Source organism: Trachypithecus francoisi, unplaced genomic scaffold, assembly GCF_009764315.1.
Source record: "Trachypithecus francoisi isolate TF-2019V2 unplaced genomic scaffold, Tfra_2.0 Lachesis_group11, whole genome shotgun sequence".
NCBI lineage: Eukaryota > Metazoa > Chordata > Mammalia > Primates > Cercopithecidae > Trachypithecus > Trachypithecus francoisi.
This window is the reverse complement of record NW_022681456.1, coordinates 15,784,144-15,799,244: the sequence shown is the minus strand read 5'-3', so window position 1 is coordinate 15,799,244 and position 15,101 is coordinate 15,784,144. Positions and strand designations below refer to the sequence as shown.

At 45.4% G+C, this 15,101-nt stretch overlaps 1 protein-coding gene and 1 pseudogene across 2 annotated transcripts in view; both read right to left on the bottom strand.

Annotated features, from left to right (window-relative positions):
• Positions 1-15,101, bottom strand: part of NOS1 (nitric oxide synthase 1) — a 190,594-nt gene that overhangs the window by 28,975 nt on the left and 146,518 nt on the right. The window contains exons 17-21 of one of the 2 annotated variants that reach the window (XM_033220447.1): positions 12,864-12,965; positions 10,681-10,797; positions 5,233-5,407; positions 704-842; positions 10-88 (exon numbers count right to left, since the gene is read on the bottom strand). In XM_033220447.1, coding sequence (XP_033076338.1) covers positions 10-88; positions 704-842; positions 5,233-5,407; positions 10,681-10,797; positions 12,864-12,965 — 612 coding nt within the window. The remainder of the gene's footprint in view (positions 1-9; positions 89-703; positions 843-5,232; positions 5,408-10,680; positions 10,798-12,863; positions 12,966-15,101) is intronic. The other variant, XM_033220448.1, reaches the window with a different exon arrangement.
• Positions 3,415-4,054, bottom strand: LOC117089334 (annotated as a pseudogene).

The window sequence follows — 15,101 nt, the reverse complement described above, 5'->3', positions numbered from 1 at the left end:
TGTTCCTACCTGGATTTAGGGCTCTGGAGGTTTTGACGGCTAAGGAGTCGGGCAGCTGAGACTCGCTTTTTGTGGACATTGGATAGACCTGTGGGGAGAAAAACAGTCTTCCTGAGAAGGTGTTGAATGTTCCATTAAAAACTCCCCAGGCGGGGCAAGGTGGCTCACGCCCACAATCCCAACTACTTAGGAGGCTGAGGTGGGAGGATCACTTGAGGTCAGGAGTTCAAGACCAGTCTGGGAAACATAATGAGATCTTTTCTCAGAATATTAATACAAACAAACACTCTGCAGCATTTTCTTCACCCTCTACTGACACTTCTACTGCTCTCTGGAGTAGAATGAGGGACAGAAGAGAAGAGATGAGGCAGGCATTGGTTGGGATGGGTGAGGTGGTTGTGGGTAGTGCAGAACAAAAAGAAAATCTGGTTGAATTAAGTTGAGAAGAGGATGGTTTGGAAGAACATGGTATATTACGAGAGAGAGAGAGAGAGAGAAGAGAGAGAGAGAGAGAGAGAGAGACATTTCCCAGTACTTGTTTTACAGAGTGTGGGAGGGCAGCAAAGTATTCATTTTGGTAAGACTGCACTAAAGGGAGATCAAAGCAATGAAGCCTATCTTCCCTAAGCACCTTCTGGAGGTGAGATCACCTGCCTTTCCCCCATTGTCATGAATGCCTCCCTAGAAGGGTGGTGGGAGGTACCTTGCGTGAGTTCTGGAGCTTCGGCCACATAGGTGAGGCGGAACTTGTTTCTCTTCCAGCTGCGGTCATTGCTGATGAGGGAATTGTTCGCCTTTTCAATGTTGACATCATCTCCCACACAGAAGACATCACAGGCTGCCTGTGGTGTACACAAGGCTTTCAGTGACCTCTTTCAGCCAAGTGGATCTCCTCGCCAACAGCTCCAAGTCATGGCATGTATCTCTACATCCACCCATCCATCCATCTATTCAACCATCCATCCATCTATCCATCCATCCATCCATCCATCCATCCATCTATCCATCCATCCATCCATTCATTCATCCATCCATCCATTCATCTATCCATCCAGTAACCCTTCCCTCCTTCCCTTCTTCCTTCCCTTCCTTTCTTCATTCTACCCTTTCATTGTCTTCCTTCCAGCCATTCACCCATCCACTCTGCCATTCATCTACCCTTCCACCCTCCCATCCATGTATCTTTCCATCCACCCATCTGTCCACTCACCCACCCATCCACCCACCCACCCATCCATCTTTCTATGCACCCATCCTTCCTTCCATCTACCCATGCACTCATCCATCTTTCCATGCATCCATCCTTCCATCCATCTACCCATCGACCCACCCACCCATCCATCTATCTTTCCATGCATCCATTCTTCCATCCATTCACCCACCCATCCATATATCTTTCCATGCATGCATGCATCCATCTATTCATCTATCCATCCATCCTATATATTTTGAGTGTCTGCGATGTGCTGGACACATCAGATTTGCCATTGACTTTAGGACCTAACCTACACATAAGACATAATTCTATTATGTCATTTATTCCTAAAATTAATGTGTGTAGAGGTTTAACATTAAAGAAGAAAGTAAACATCTCAGAATTTCCTAATCCATCTTCCTCTAAATATTTAAGAATTATATAAAGGCAGAGCATATTGAATGTCTGGATGACTGCAAATACATTTTCCTTTTTTTTTTTTTTTTTTTTTTTTTTTTGGTCAAGCTCACTTGTTCTTCGATTTTAACAATTCTAAGAATTGCTGTCCTTATTTATTTATTTATTTATTTATGACAGAATCTCACTCTGTCACCCAGGCTGGAGTGCAGTGGTGTGATCTTGGCTCACTGCAGCCTCAACCTCCTCCCCAGGTTCAAGTTATTCTCCTGCCTCAGCCTCCCAGGTAGCTGGGATTACAGGCATGTGCCACCACACCCAGCTAATTTTTGTAGTTTTAGTAGAGACAGGGTTTTGCATTGTTGGCCAGGCTGGTTTCGAGCTCCTGGCCTCAAGGGATTTGCCTGCCTCAGCCTCCTAAAATGCTGGGATTACAGGCATGAGCCACCATGCCCGGCCAATGTCCTGAGTTATTTTTAAGATAAAACCACAGATAATTCAAAATAATGATAATTTTTAAGAATAGTTCTTACCATTGTTTGACCTCATGTTGACTTTAAAACAATCCAAATGTTCATCAGTGGATGAATGGATTAACAAGACTTGACACATCCATACAATGGAATATTATTTGGCTATAGAAAAGGATGAAGTTCTGAGACATGCTACGGCATGAATGAACCTTGAAAACATTATACTAAGTGAAAGAAGTCAGTCACAAAAGAGCACATTATGATTCCATTCATATGAAATGTCCAGCACAGGGAAATCTACAGGGACAGAAAGTAGGTTTGTGGTTGCCAGAGCTGGGGGTGGGATGGGAGGACAGGAGGTTGACAGCTAAAGGGTACAGTGGCTTTTAACAGGCCTTCCTTCCTGGTTGCTCAGTCAGGGTTGACTGATGGAAATCAAGCAACAGAATTATCCCAATGGGTATAAAAAGCCATTATTTCAACTCTCCTTGTATGGGAGGAAATGCAGGAACAGGCTGATAAACACTGCCTCCCCACATGGAAATCCTCACAGCCCAGGGGCCTCAGCTTCCCCATTGACTCTCTACCTGTGTTTGCTTTCAGGATGAAAAGTGCCATCTAAATGACAGAAGGTTGCATAGTACTCTTCTCCCGGGGTTGCTCATGAGTATGCATTCCAAGGCTAGGATGGCACGGGTAAAAGTGGCAGGGTCTACATTCATTACCACCTCCCAGCCTAGAATGGTCAGTTTAGTCATCCTCATATGCAGATAGAAGGCCATGATGCATGGTTCATTTATTCTCCTGTGCCCTTAAATTTAAAACAGCTCTGGTCAATAGGATGTCTTATCATGATGGAAAGGTTCTACACCGTCTAATATGGTAATCCCTACCCCTGTGGCTACTGAGAATGCGGAATGTGTATTCTTAGCTGCTTACTGCAACTAAGCAATGGGATTTTTTTTTTTTTTTTTTTTGAGACGGAGTCTCACTCTGCCACCCAGGCTGGAGTGCAGTGGCCGGATCTCAGCTCACTGCAAGCTCCGCCTCCCGGGTTTACACCATTCTCCTGCCTCAGCCTCCCGAGTAGCTGTAGTCTGGGACTACAGGCGCCCGCTACCTCGCCCGGCTAGTTTTTTTGGTATTTTTTAGTAGAGACGGGGTTTCACCGTGTTAGCCAGGATGGTCTCGATCTCCTGACTTCGTCATCCGCCCGTCTCGGCCTCCCAAAGTGCAGGGATTACAGGCTTGAGCCACCGCGCCCGGCCAAGGATTTTTTTTTTTTTTTAATACTGAAGAAAGGTAGCAGTTTATCATAATTTATTTTATTTAACAATCTAAGAAGTTCGCAGCCATCAGCAGTTCCAGCGCGATTTCAGGTACAATTGGGGATTCTGGAATCTCAGTGGAGCTGTGAATGTAGTGAACGTTGTATGTAAACTATGTGCCATGCCTGGGAGCACGCTGGGAGGCCCAGGGGGGCGGATTGACTGAGCTCAGGAGTTCACGACCACCCTGGGCGACACGGTGACACCCCATCTCTACTAAAATACAAAAAATTAGCTGGGCATGGCGGCAGGTGCCTGTAGTGTCCCAGCTACTTGGGAGGCTGAGGCAGGAGAATAGATTGAACCCAGGAGGTGGAGGTTGCAGTGAGCCAAGATTGTGTCACCGCACTCCAGCCTGGCGACAGAGCAAGATTCTGTCTCACAAACAAAACAAAACAAAATGAAACAAAACATGTATACTTTTGTTAATACAGGGATAGGAATCTCTCTCTCAAATTAACTTCATTTGTTTTATTCTCAGCAAACTGACCTGGGCCACTCGACATGGCTTTTATCGTTCCTGATGTTGGCACATGTTCTATTTTTACAATACATTCCTGACCTTCAGAAGGTATCAATTAGACATGCATGGTACCAGGAACTTCACAGCCACCATAGGCTTTCTCCTCTACATCCATCATGTTCTCATGGAATTCTACTTTGCTTCCCCAGGAACTTCAGTAGTTTCCTGGTGAGGTGGGGATGCAGAGTCTGTCACTCCCTTCTGTCTGGAGGAAGTCAGGAATGGGATTTTAAACCTATTAAATTAAATTAATTAATTAGTTTTTTAAAGACATGAGGTCTCACTATGTTGCCCAGGCTGGTCTTGAGCCCCTGGGCTCAAGAAATCCTCCTGCCCAGCCTCCCAAAGTGCTGGGATGACAAGCATGAACCACCATGCCCAGCCTTATTTAATTTTGAACCGTGTAGATAGGTATAGATGTAATTCATGTAACATACAATTTATTGTTTAAACATGTACAATTTTGTAGCATGTAGAACGTCCACAAGGTTATGCAACCCTTCCCACTATCTGTTTCCAGAACATTCTCATCACCCCCACCCCCCACACTGAAAAACTCTTTTATCTATTAGTAGTCACTTCCATTTCCCATCCCCATAACCCCTAGCAACCAATAACTTGCCTTCTCTCTCTATGGATTTTCTGATTCTGGACATTTCATATAAATGGAATCCTGCAATACATATTCTTTTGTGACTGTCTTCTTCCACTTAGCATAAAGTTTTCAAGGTCCATCCATGTTGTAGCATGTATCACCACTTCATTATTTTTTATGGATGAAGAATATTCCATTGCATCGATGTATCACATTTTATTGACCCATTCATCATATTTAATTTTAATTAGCTTAAGTTTAGATTTAAATGGCTATGTGTGGCTATGGCTATCATATTGGTCAGTGAAGATCTAGCACAAGAGGGGTACGCTTGTCAAAGTTGGTAGACTGCCAAGATCTTAAGTTTGGTTTGATTGACCAACTCTATGTTTTTCTGTGTACCTGTATACCAAATGTGAGCGAGGGATGGCTTCCTCCCAGCCCTGACATTCCAAAACTCTATAATTTTTTTATGGACCAACTCCTTTCCCATAATGTAGAATGTTGGATTCTGGGTAGAAAATATGTGCTTTCAGGACGCCCAAATTTGTCTGAGCTGTTTAAAGCTGTATTTTGGCTGGATACATGGGAGAGGTACTAAGGGTTCTCTCAAGTTTATTCTCTTCTTGATGGTTTAGGTGCTGTCTTTGGGGGTGTGGGGAGCATTACTTCTCCCTGTAGGTCCATGAGATCTAGATTACCTTGAAGACCTTCTTGGCCCAGGTCCTGAAAGCCTCTTCCTGCCCACAGAGCTCATCCCCTTCCCTCATCTTCAGGATCCTCTCCCCTCCCAGTTCTTCCAGGAGAGTGTCCACAGCATGTCCGAAGGCGCAAAAGTGAGGGTACGCTCGTGAGCCAAGACCAAACACTGAGAACCTGTCAAGGGGACAACAGAATGTTCATGCTAAGGGACTGTGGGGAATGTGGGGAGTGTCTAGTGTAATGGACTAAACTGTGTCCCCCCAAATTTCGTATATTAAAACTCTAATCTCCTTACAATTGTATTTTGAGATAGGGCCTTTAAGGAGGTAATTAGGGTTAAATTAGGTTATAAGGGTAGAGCCCTGTTCTGATAAGATTAGTGTCCTTATAAGAAGAGGAAGAGACACCAGACCTCTCTCTCTCTCTCTCTGTTTGGACATAGTAAGAAGGTCTGCAAGCCAGAAAGGGAGACCTCACCAGAAAGCAACCCTGCTAGCACCTTGATCTTGAACTCTGGCTTCCAGTACCATGAGAAAATAAATTTATATTCTTTAAGCTGTCTGTACGTTCTAGAATTACAGCCAATACCACTTAGTCTGTGGTATTTTGTTATGGCAGCCTGAACTAATATATCTGGCATCTCAAAAAGAACAATGTTTAGCTGATGGTGGTCAGGCAACCCCAAGCTCATCTGTGGAAGGGCACTTTAAACCTAAGGGCTCTCAAGGGTTTCTCTCCCTTTCTTTTGGTCTCTTTTAATTACTGCCATCATCAGGAGAATATTCTAATTTGTTCTAAGGTGGACAAATTAGGGATAGCAATGACCTGGAACTACTGGCTGTTTCGTGCATGTCCACTTCTAAGCTGGACCAACTGGGGAAATCAGTCTATTTTAGTGGAAGGCTTGAATTCTATGAGTGACATAACTAGATTAGTTTTAAGTATGAAGATAATGAAACTATAACACAATGGTCCTCAGGGACTTGTATTAATGAAGAGACCAGAAGAAATTGTCATCAGCACATCAGACAGGTTCTTCTAAAAGGGGATGAAAGAGTTATAAATATTCTGGTTACATTCCTTGTAGGGTCTATGAAATTAAATTGCTTCACAGACCCTCTGTGTACAGATACCACCAAGAAAATGTTGGTGCTTGAACCAGTGGGGTCAAGTTCATGAGATGTTTCTCTGTTTTGAGGTGGGGACACTTGGACTGAAGGAAGGAAATGGAGGGCTGTGTCCTAGGTGGCTCCTGTACGGGTGGTCCACAGCTCTTCGGACACTTTCTGCCACATTTCTAGAACTTGGTCTTGGCTGTAGGTCTAGACCTTACAGTGACAGGAGCAACAGGTTCATGAATGGGATAAAAACACCCCACCTTGCCCCACTTTTTAAGGTCAGAGTATTCTGCTGCAGACTGTCATCTCAGATAAACCATGGAGTGGGACTACTTAACCTACTCCATACAGGATCAGGCCCTGCCCCTGAATCTCTTTTTTAGGTTGATGGGGACAAAATGGTAACAGAGTGAGGTGGGGAAGAAGGAAGAAGGTAGGAGAAGTTGGGAAGGTACCCTCCATCACTGGAGCATGAACTTGGGGTGGGTCCAGGTGCCTCACAGGTGAAAGTTAATGTAGGTTAATATCCACTCCTCTCAATCCACAGTCATATTGTATCATTTAATCTTCCTCTTCTTTCTTGCCCTCCTTTCCCTAGAATCCCAGAGCCTTTCCAAATAAAGTATGTGGGATTAGACAGCATTTTGCCATTTACTTATTGATTTATTATTATTTTTTTGAGACAGAGTTTTGCTCTTATCACCCAGGCTGAAGTGCAGTGGTGTGATCTCGGCTTACTGCAACCTCTATCTCCCAGGTTCAAGTGATTCTTCCGCCTTAGCCTCACGAGTAGCTTGGATTACGGGCATGCCTGGCTAATTTTGTATTTTTAGTAGAGACGGGGTTTCACCATGTTGGTCAGGCTGGTGTCAAACTCCTGACCTCGGTGATCCACACACCTCGGCCTCCCAAAGTGTTGGGATTACAGGCATGAGCTGCTGAGCCGAGCCTGCCATTTACTTTTAACCAATGATCTTCCTGAATCCAAAAACATTACCCTTTTCTTGTAGGGTGGTGGCCTGAAAGGTAGACAGAGATGATGACTGGATGTGGACTGATTGGAGGGGTGACACGAAAGGGCATCTCTGCCCGAAGCCACCTGCCTCAGCCTTAGCCCAGTGCAGATCGGGAGCTCCCAGCACTAGTCATGCCTTCTGGTTAAGGTGCTGTTTCCCGAATCTCTGTGATTTATGTTTGTGATGTCTGCCATATTCAATTACCACTGACACTGTCAACCACTCATTTGTGCTTTTGAACTTGCTTTTACTTTTTCCTCACTAGCTCATCACTCCTACGATCTGAATGTTTGTGTCTCCCCCAAATTCACAGGTTGAAACCTAACCCACAATGTCATGGTATTAGTGGCCTTTGGAAGGTGATTAGGTCATGAAGGTGAAGCCTCATGAATGGGGTTAGTGCCTCATAAGGGGCTGAAGAGACCTTCCACCATGTAAGGATGCAGCTGGAAGGCACCAACTATGAGCCAGAGAGTGGGCCCTCACCAGACACTGAATCTGCCAGCACCTTGATCTTGGACTTCCCAGCCTCTAGAACTGTGAGAAATAAATTACTGTTGTTCACAAGTCACCAGTTTATGGTATTTGGTATAGTAGCCCCAATGGACCAATGCTCCCAACTCTTGTGTTCACCAACAGATGATGATTCAGGTGGTTGATTCATTAATATTCTTCTTGGTGGGCCTGAGGACCTAGACTGCAGTCACTACTAGTCACATTTCCATCACAATCTTCAGCTTATGATTTCAAAATGCCTAGTTTAAGCCTCCAAACCAGGAGCTGGCAAACTTATTTATTTATTGATTTATTTATTTTTTTGAGACGGAGTCTTGCTCTGTCGCCCAGGCTGGAGTGCAGTGGCCAGATCTCAGCTCACTGCAAGCTCCGCCTCCCAGGTTTACGCCATTCTCCTGCCTCAGCCTCCCGAGTAGCTGGGACTACAGGCGCCCGCCACCTCGCCCGGCTAGTTTTTTGTATTTTTTAGTAGAGATGGGGTTTCACCATGTTAGCCAGGATGGTCTCGATCTCCTGACCTCGTGATCCGCCCGTCTCGGCCTCCCAAAGTGCTGGGATTACAGGCTTGAGCCACCACGCCCGGCCATTTTTTTTTTTTTTTGAGACAGAGTTTTGCTCTATCGTCCAGGCTCGAGTGCAGTGGCGCCATCTTGGCTCACTGCAACCTCTGCCTCCCAGGCGCAAGTGATCTTTCCACCTCAGTCTCCAGAGTAGCTGGGATCACAGGTGCATGCCACCATGCCCAGCTAAGTTTTTATATTGTTGGTAGAAATGGGGTTTTGCCACGTTGCCCAGGCTGGTCTCAAACTCCTGAGCCCAAGAGATCTGCCTGCCTTGGCCTCCCAAAGTGCTGGGATTACAGGCATGAGCCACTGTGCCCGGCACTGGCAAACTTTTTATATGTGGGGGTCAGACAGCAAATATTTTTAGGCTTACAGGCCAAGAAGCAAAATTGAAGCTATTACATAGGCACTTACAAAACAAGAAAGAAAACAAACATTCCTGAACATTCTCAATTGATAAAATTAAAAACATAATAATAACAATTAAGCATACTTTAACACAGGTTTACTATGAGAAGACTGGAATTCACTTTTTGGGAGAGAATAATAACATTTTCTTTATTGGGGTTCAAAGGTAATGTTTTCTACCATCAAACTGATTACAAATGTTCATCGGTAAGAAAAGTATTATTAGCTCATGGGTTGTTAAAAATATGCAGTGACCAGGCTGGATTTGGCTCACAGGCGTTAGTCTGCCAACCCCTGCCATGATAGATTTAATAAGGGAAAAATGGGTCTGACTGTCAAACTCCACAACTGACGTTTCAATGTTGAGCTGAAAAAAGTACTGATGTCAAAACCTATAGAATGTTCAACACCAAGAGTGAACCCTAAAGTAAACTATGGACTGTGGCTGATAATGTGTCCCTGCAGGTGCGTCAGTTCTAACAAACGCACCACTCTGGTGTGGATTGCTGATAGGAGGGGAGGCTGTGCGTGTGTAGGGACAGGAGGATGTGGGAACTCTCTGTACTTTCTGCTCATTTTGCTGTCAACCTAAAATTGCTGGCCGGGCGCGGTGGCTCAAGCCTGTAATCCCAGCACTTTGGGAGGCCGAGACGGGCGGATCACGAGGTCAGGAGATTGAGACCATCCTGGCTAACACGGTGAAACCCCGTCTCTACTAAAATATACAAAAAACTAGCCGGGCAAGGTGGCGGGCGCCTGTAGTCCCAGCTACTCGGGAGGCTGAGGCAGGAGAATGGCGTAAACCCGGGAGGCGGAGCTTGCAATGAGCTGAGATCCGGCCACTGCACTCCAGCCCGGGCGACAGAGCGAGACTCCGTCTCAAAAAAAAAAAAATTGCTTTAAAACATAAAGCCTATTTGAAAATGTCCTGGAGGACATAATAGATATTTCAATATCTAGCAAACCAGTGATCTATATCATCTACTAAGCATTGCTCTGAGTAATTATGGAGAAGACTCAGTTAGCAAAGGTCTGAGAGATTTGTGGCCAGGCCTGAAGGTTTTTCCTACAGGGCAACTCACATGAGTCTTGTCTTGATCAATATCCACGAAACGAAGGGTTTGACATCCCAGTTTTCTTTCCTTCCAAGAACCCATTAGACTGAATACACAACTGTTGTAATATAAAATATTTGTTCACGTACTTCCTAAAATTATCTCATAGTATGTGACTAGGCCATGAGATAATGTGAGGTTAGGGCAGTATTTGTCAAATCTGACTGCACGTTAGAGTCAATTGGAGAGACTTAAAGAAAAAAGCAGCATATGGGCCCAATTCCAGATCAATTCCATCAGAATCTCTGGAGATGGGGCTTGGGTATCGTATTAGTCCGCTGTAAACCTCTCCAGGTGATTCTGCAGAGCCTCCAGGATTGAGAACCATTGGGTCATAGCAGGGTGTCTACAGAAGCTTCTATTACGTATACACTGTAGCTATTGGGAAGGGCAGCTCATTGAGCAATATCCAGGGATTGATATCCTTCAGCACAAACAATGGGGTGAACCTTGGGTAAGGGGGCTCTGAGGGAGTGTGTATAGAAAAAGAAGTCACAGAAAGGATCAAAAACAGTGCATGGGGAGACCAGGCAATGTAACTTAATGGGTGGGAGGGGTCCCAGCCAGCCAGGATGCAGCTGGTTTTATGAGAAATGAATGGACATAGAAGGGAGACTCCCTCCCCACGATGAAGAGCTCACTTTGTAACTAGTCCAGCTCCCCAGGAGCCTTAGTCTTCCCTGACCCCCAACCCCCTTACCCCTTGCTCACCTCACATTGGCCAGGGGTCCAGCACTCTCAAAGTTGTCTCTGAGGTCGGGCCCATCGCCTGATGATTTTTGGGAGTCAGAGTAGGAGGAGACGCTATTGAATCGGACCTTGTAGCTCCTGCCAAAACCAAAGAGAACCTGTGAGCTCTGGCCTGGAGCTCCCTCCTGAGGTCAACACCCTTGATGGATCTTCAAGTGTCAAGTCCTGATTCTAGGGTCTTCTCTTGTATGTTGAGTCAAACCATAACACTCCCATGGTCTCTTCTATAATCTACCAACGTGCCCATGTCCACCACAGTGGTAACCGTCCATCTGCACTTGGTCTTACTGGTACTAAAAAGGTTTCTGGCCATGCTTAACTCAGGAAACCTGAGACCCATAAAGTTAAAATGATTTAATCAGTAAGAAGTCAGGAACAGAACTAACTACTCCCCTAAACCATGAGACTATGCTTTCTTGTTTCTCAAAAAATATTTTTTTTTGAGACAGAGTTTCACTCTTGTTGCCTGGGCTGGAGTGCAATGGCACGGCCTCGTCTCACTACAACCTCTGCCTCCTGGGTTCAAGCAACTCTCCTGCCTCAGCCTCCCAAGTAGCTGGGATTACAGGCAGGTACCACCACGCCTAGCTAATTTTGCATTTTTAGTAGAGACAGGGTTTCACCACATTGGCCAGGCTGGTCTCGAACTCCTGACCTCAGGTGATCCACCCTCCTCGGCCTCCCAACGTGCTGGGACTACAGGCATGAGCCACTGCACCTGGCCCTTTCTCAAATTTTAATGTACACAAGAATCATCCTGGGATTTCATTAAAATGCAGATTCTGATTAAGTAGGTCTGGGACCTGGCTTGGAGTTCTGTGTTTCTAACAAGCTCCCAGGAGATGCCAGTGTCTCCAGACTTCACTTTAAGTAGTTGGAAACTAGACCATGCTGTCCAAGATGGCAGCCATTGGCTAAGTGTGGCTATCTAAAGTGAAATTAATTTGAATTAAATGCAAGTCAGTGTGGGTTGGTACACTGCAAACCTCCCTAGGTGATTCTGATGTGCATTCAGCTTTGAGAACCACTGGGTCATAGCAGGGTGTCACTTGCACCAGCCACATTTCAGGGGCTCCAGAGTCACGTGTGGTTAGTGGCTGCCATAGTGGACAGCACAGATATAGAACATTTACATCTCCCTAGAAAGTTCTTCTGGACAGTGCTGGAGTATCCCATTCAATACTGTCCTTCCATAAAGTTATGGTCCTCAGACTTTTCAGGGTTCTGTCACATTTCACATTTCAAGTAAATATGAACAATGTTCAGCACTGACACCTGGCATGGAAAGAGGCTGCATTTTTAAATTAAAGTATTTTGAAGGCGAAGGAAGACGTCATTGGGACTCAAACCTCAGGATGAGAGGCTCAGGAACCTTCAGACTAAAAAAAAATCCAATTTCTCAGTTTTCCTCTAAAAGTGGTAAGTTGTGCTCTCAGGTAAGGCAAAACAAAACAAAGCAAACAGAAACAAACAAAAAATCTGAGACCAAACAAACAAGCAACCAAAACTCCAAAACAAAACCCAAACCTCAAGAAGCAAACCCAACACACAAATCTAATTACAAAAAATTAAAAAGAAATAAGAAAATAAAAAACAAGAGAGAAGAAGAAGAAAAGAAAATAAACTGTGCATTCTGGCAGCAGGGTTTTCTAAGCTGGATGTTCTTTAAAGTTTTTGCTCCAGCATCAGGAAGGTTCTAAATATATGTAAGTGTATTTTCTGCCCTAAAATAGTCTCACATTGAGTCATGCAATATATCAGGGGGTGGCTGTGTTGTTAGTGTTGGAGGAATGGTTGATGGTTGTGGTAAAAATAACAGCACGTGCATTTGTATGAGGTTGGAGGTTTTTCCAACTGCTTTCCTTTTTGTTATTACCCTTTGACCCTGCCAATAGGCCACAGAAGTGGGCAGGGCAGAGCTAATTTCTCTCTATTTGGCAGAGGAGAAAGACTGAGGCCCACAGGGGTTAAGTGACTTGCTCAAGGTCACTTAGTGAGTTAGTGACACAGCTCAGGCTAGAACTCAGGTCTCCTTGAGACCTAGATGTGTGGCCTGGGATGCTCAGGCATTGGGCCTGCATGCACACACTCGCACACACATGCGTGTACACACATGTGGACATGTACACACATGCACACTCTACCTGTGCTGGCTGTCACGGGCTGCAGCCAGACCGTGGACTTCTGTGTCACCATGGGGGAGGGGAGGCCCTTTACGGGGAAAGAAACGCAAGGGTTCCGGGTACCTAGAGGGGAGAATCGATGGTGCCCTATCTCTTCCTGAAGGAGGGGTGAGAGGGAACCTGCTGGGAGGCCATCCAGGATGGGGTGGGAAGGAGAGAGGTAGCAAGAGTGAGGACTAAGATGCTGATCACAAAGGACTCAGCAACGGTCAGTCTCCTGGGTATCAAACTTATGTGAATATGGCAGTACGTTCTCTGCCCAAAGAAAATCAGAAGGGATTTTCTTTTCATTTTTTTTTTTTTTTTTTGAGATGGAGTCTCTCTCTGTCGCCCAAGCTGGAGTGCAGTAGCGCAATCTCTGCTCACTGCAACCTCCGCCTCCCGGGTTCAAGTGATTCTCCTGCCTCAGCCTCCCAGTAGCTGGGATTACAGGCACACACCACCATGCCCAGCTAATATTTATGTTTTTAGTAGAGACGAGTTTCACCATGTTGGCCAGGCTGGTCTCAAACTCCTGACCTCAGGTGATCCTCCCACCTCAGCCGCCCAAAATGCTGAGGTTACAGGCATGAGCCACCGTGCCTGGCCTCAGAAAGGATTTTCTGCTTGACATAGCCAATAAACACCAGCCAGCTAGAGCATTTGATATTCACCTTAAGACACAGGGATCTGCTCCATGCTTGAGCAAATACTGAGTTGGCCTAATGGAAAGGCAGCTCAGCACACACCATGTGTCTTATACCTTATGGGGGATGCAAGGGCTTTTCAAGGGTAATTAAATAAAATTTTTTTTTGGTCGGGTGCGGTGGTTCACACCTGTAATCCCAGCACTTTGGGAGGCTGAGATAGGTGGATCACCTGAGGTAAGGAGTTTGAGATCGGCCTGGCCAACATAGTGAAAGCCTGTCTCTACTAAAAACACAAAAATTGGCCAGGCACGGTGGCTCATGCCTGTAATCCCAGCACTTTGGGAGGCTGAAGTGGGTGGATCACGAGGTCAGGAGATCGAGACCATCCTGGGTAACAACATGAAACCCCGTCTCTACTAAAAATACAAAAAAAAAAAAAAAAAAAAATTAGCTGGGCGCGGTGGCGGGCGCCTGTAGTCCCAGCTACTCAGGAGGCTGAGGCAGGAGAATGGCGTGAACCTGGGAGGTAGAGCTTGCAGTGAGCCGAGATCGCGCCACTGCACTCCAGCCTGGGCGACAGAGTGAGACTCCGTCTCAAAAAAAAAAAAAAAAAAAAATTAGCCGGGTATGCTGGCACGTCCCTACTTGGGAGGCTGAGGCTGCAGAATCGCTTGAACCCAGGAGGTGGAGGTTTCAGTGAGCCGAGATCATGCCATTGTACTCCAGCCTTGGTGATAAGAGCAAAACTTCATCTCAAAATTTTTTTTTATTTTTATTTTTTAGAGACAAGGTCTTGCTCTATTGTCTAGGCTGGGGTGCTGTGTACAATTATGGCTCACTGTAGCCTCGACCTCCTGAGCTCAAGTGATCCTCCTGCCTCAGCCTCTGAAGTAGCTGGGACTTCAGGTGCACACTACCACACCCAGCTGATTTTTAATTTCTTTTGTAGAGATGGGATCTTGCTATATTGCCCAGACTGGTTTGAACTGTTGGCCTCAAGCAATCCTTCTGCCTTAGCTTCCCAAAGCTCTAGGATTATAGGCATGAGCCACCGCTCCGAGCCGTCAATGTTAAGTTTGATTAGATGCTTTTTTACTTTATCAAATACCTTTAGAACTCAGTCCCACATTAGATGCAGCTCCATTACAAACATATTTTTGACTATAGGTGTTTTTTTGTCTTATGAGGTATCTTACCTTTGAACTCAACTTCTAGATTAGCTGCAACTTCACTGTGAGCCTCAGACAGGAACCTTCTAAGGAAAGAAGTTCCATTCTTTGATTTTAGCAACTTTTTTTTTGAAAGGTCTGGCTGTTCAGGCTAGCCTCAAATTCCTGGGGTCAAGTGATCCTTCTGGCTCAGCCTCCAGAGTAGCTGAGACCACAGGTATGTGCTACCATGCCTGACTGCCTTGCACTGATTTTGAATGTAGGTTCCCAGAGAGAGAAAAATAAGAAGAAGAACAATATTTACACAGTGCTTTTTTTTTTTTTGAGAAGGAGTTTGCTCTTGTTGCCCAGGCTGGAGTACAATGGCGCAATCTCGGCTGACTGCAACCTCCGCCTCCCAA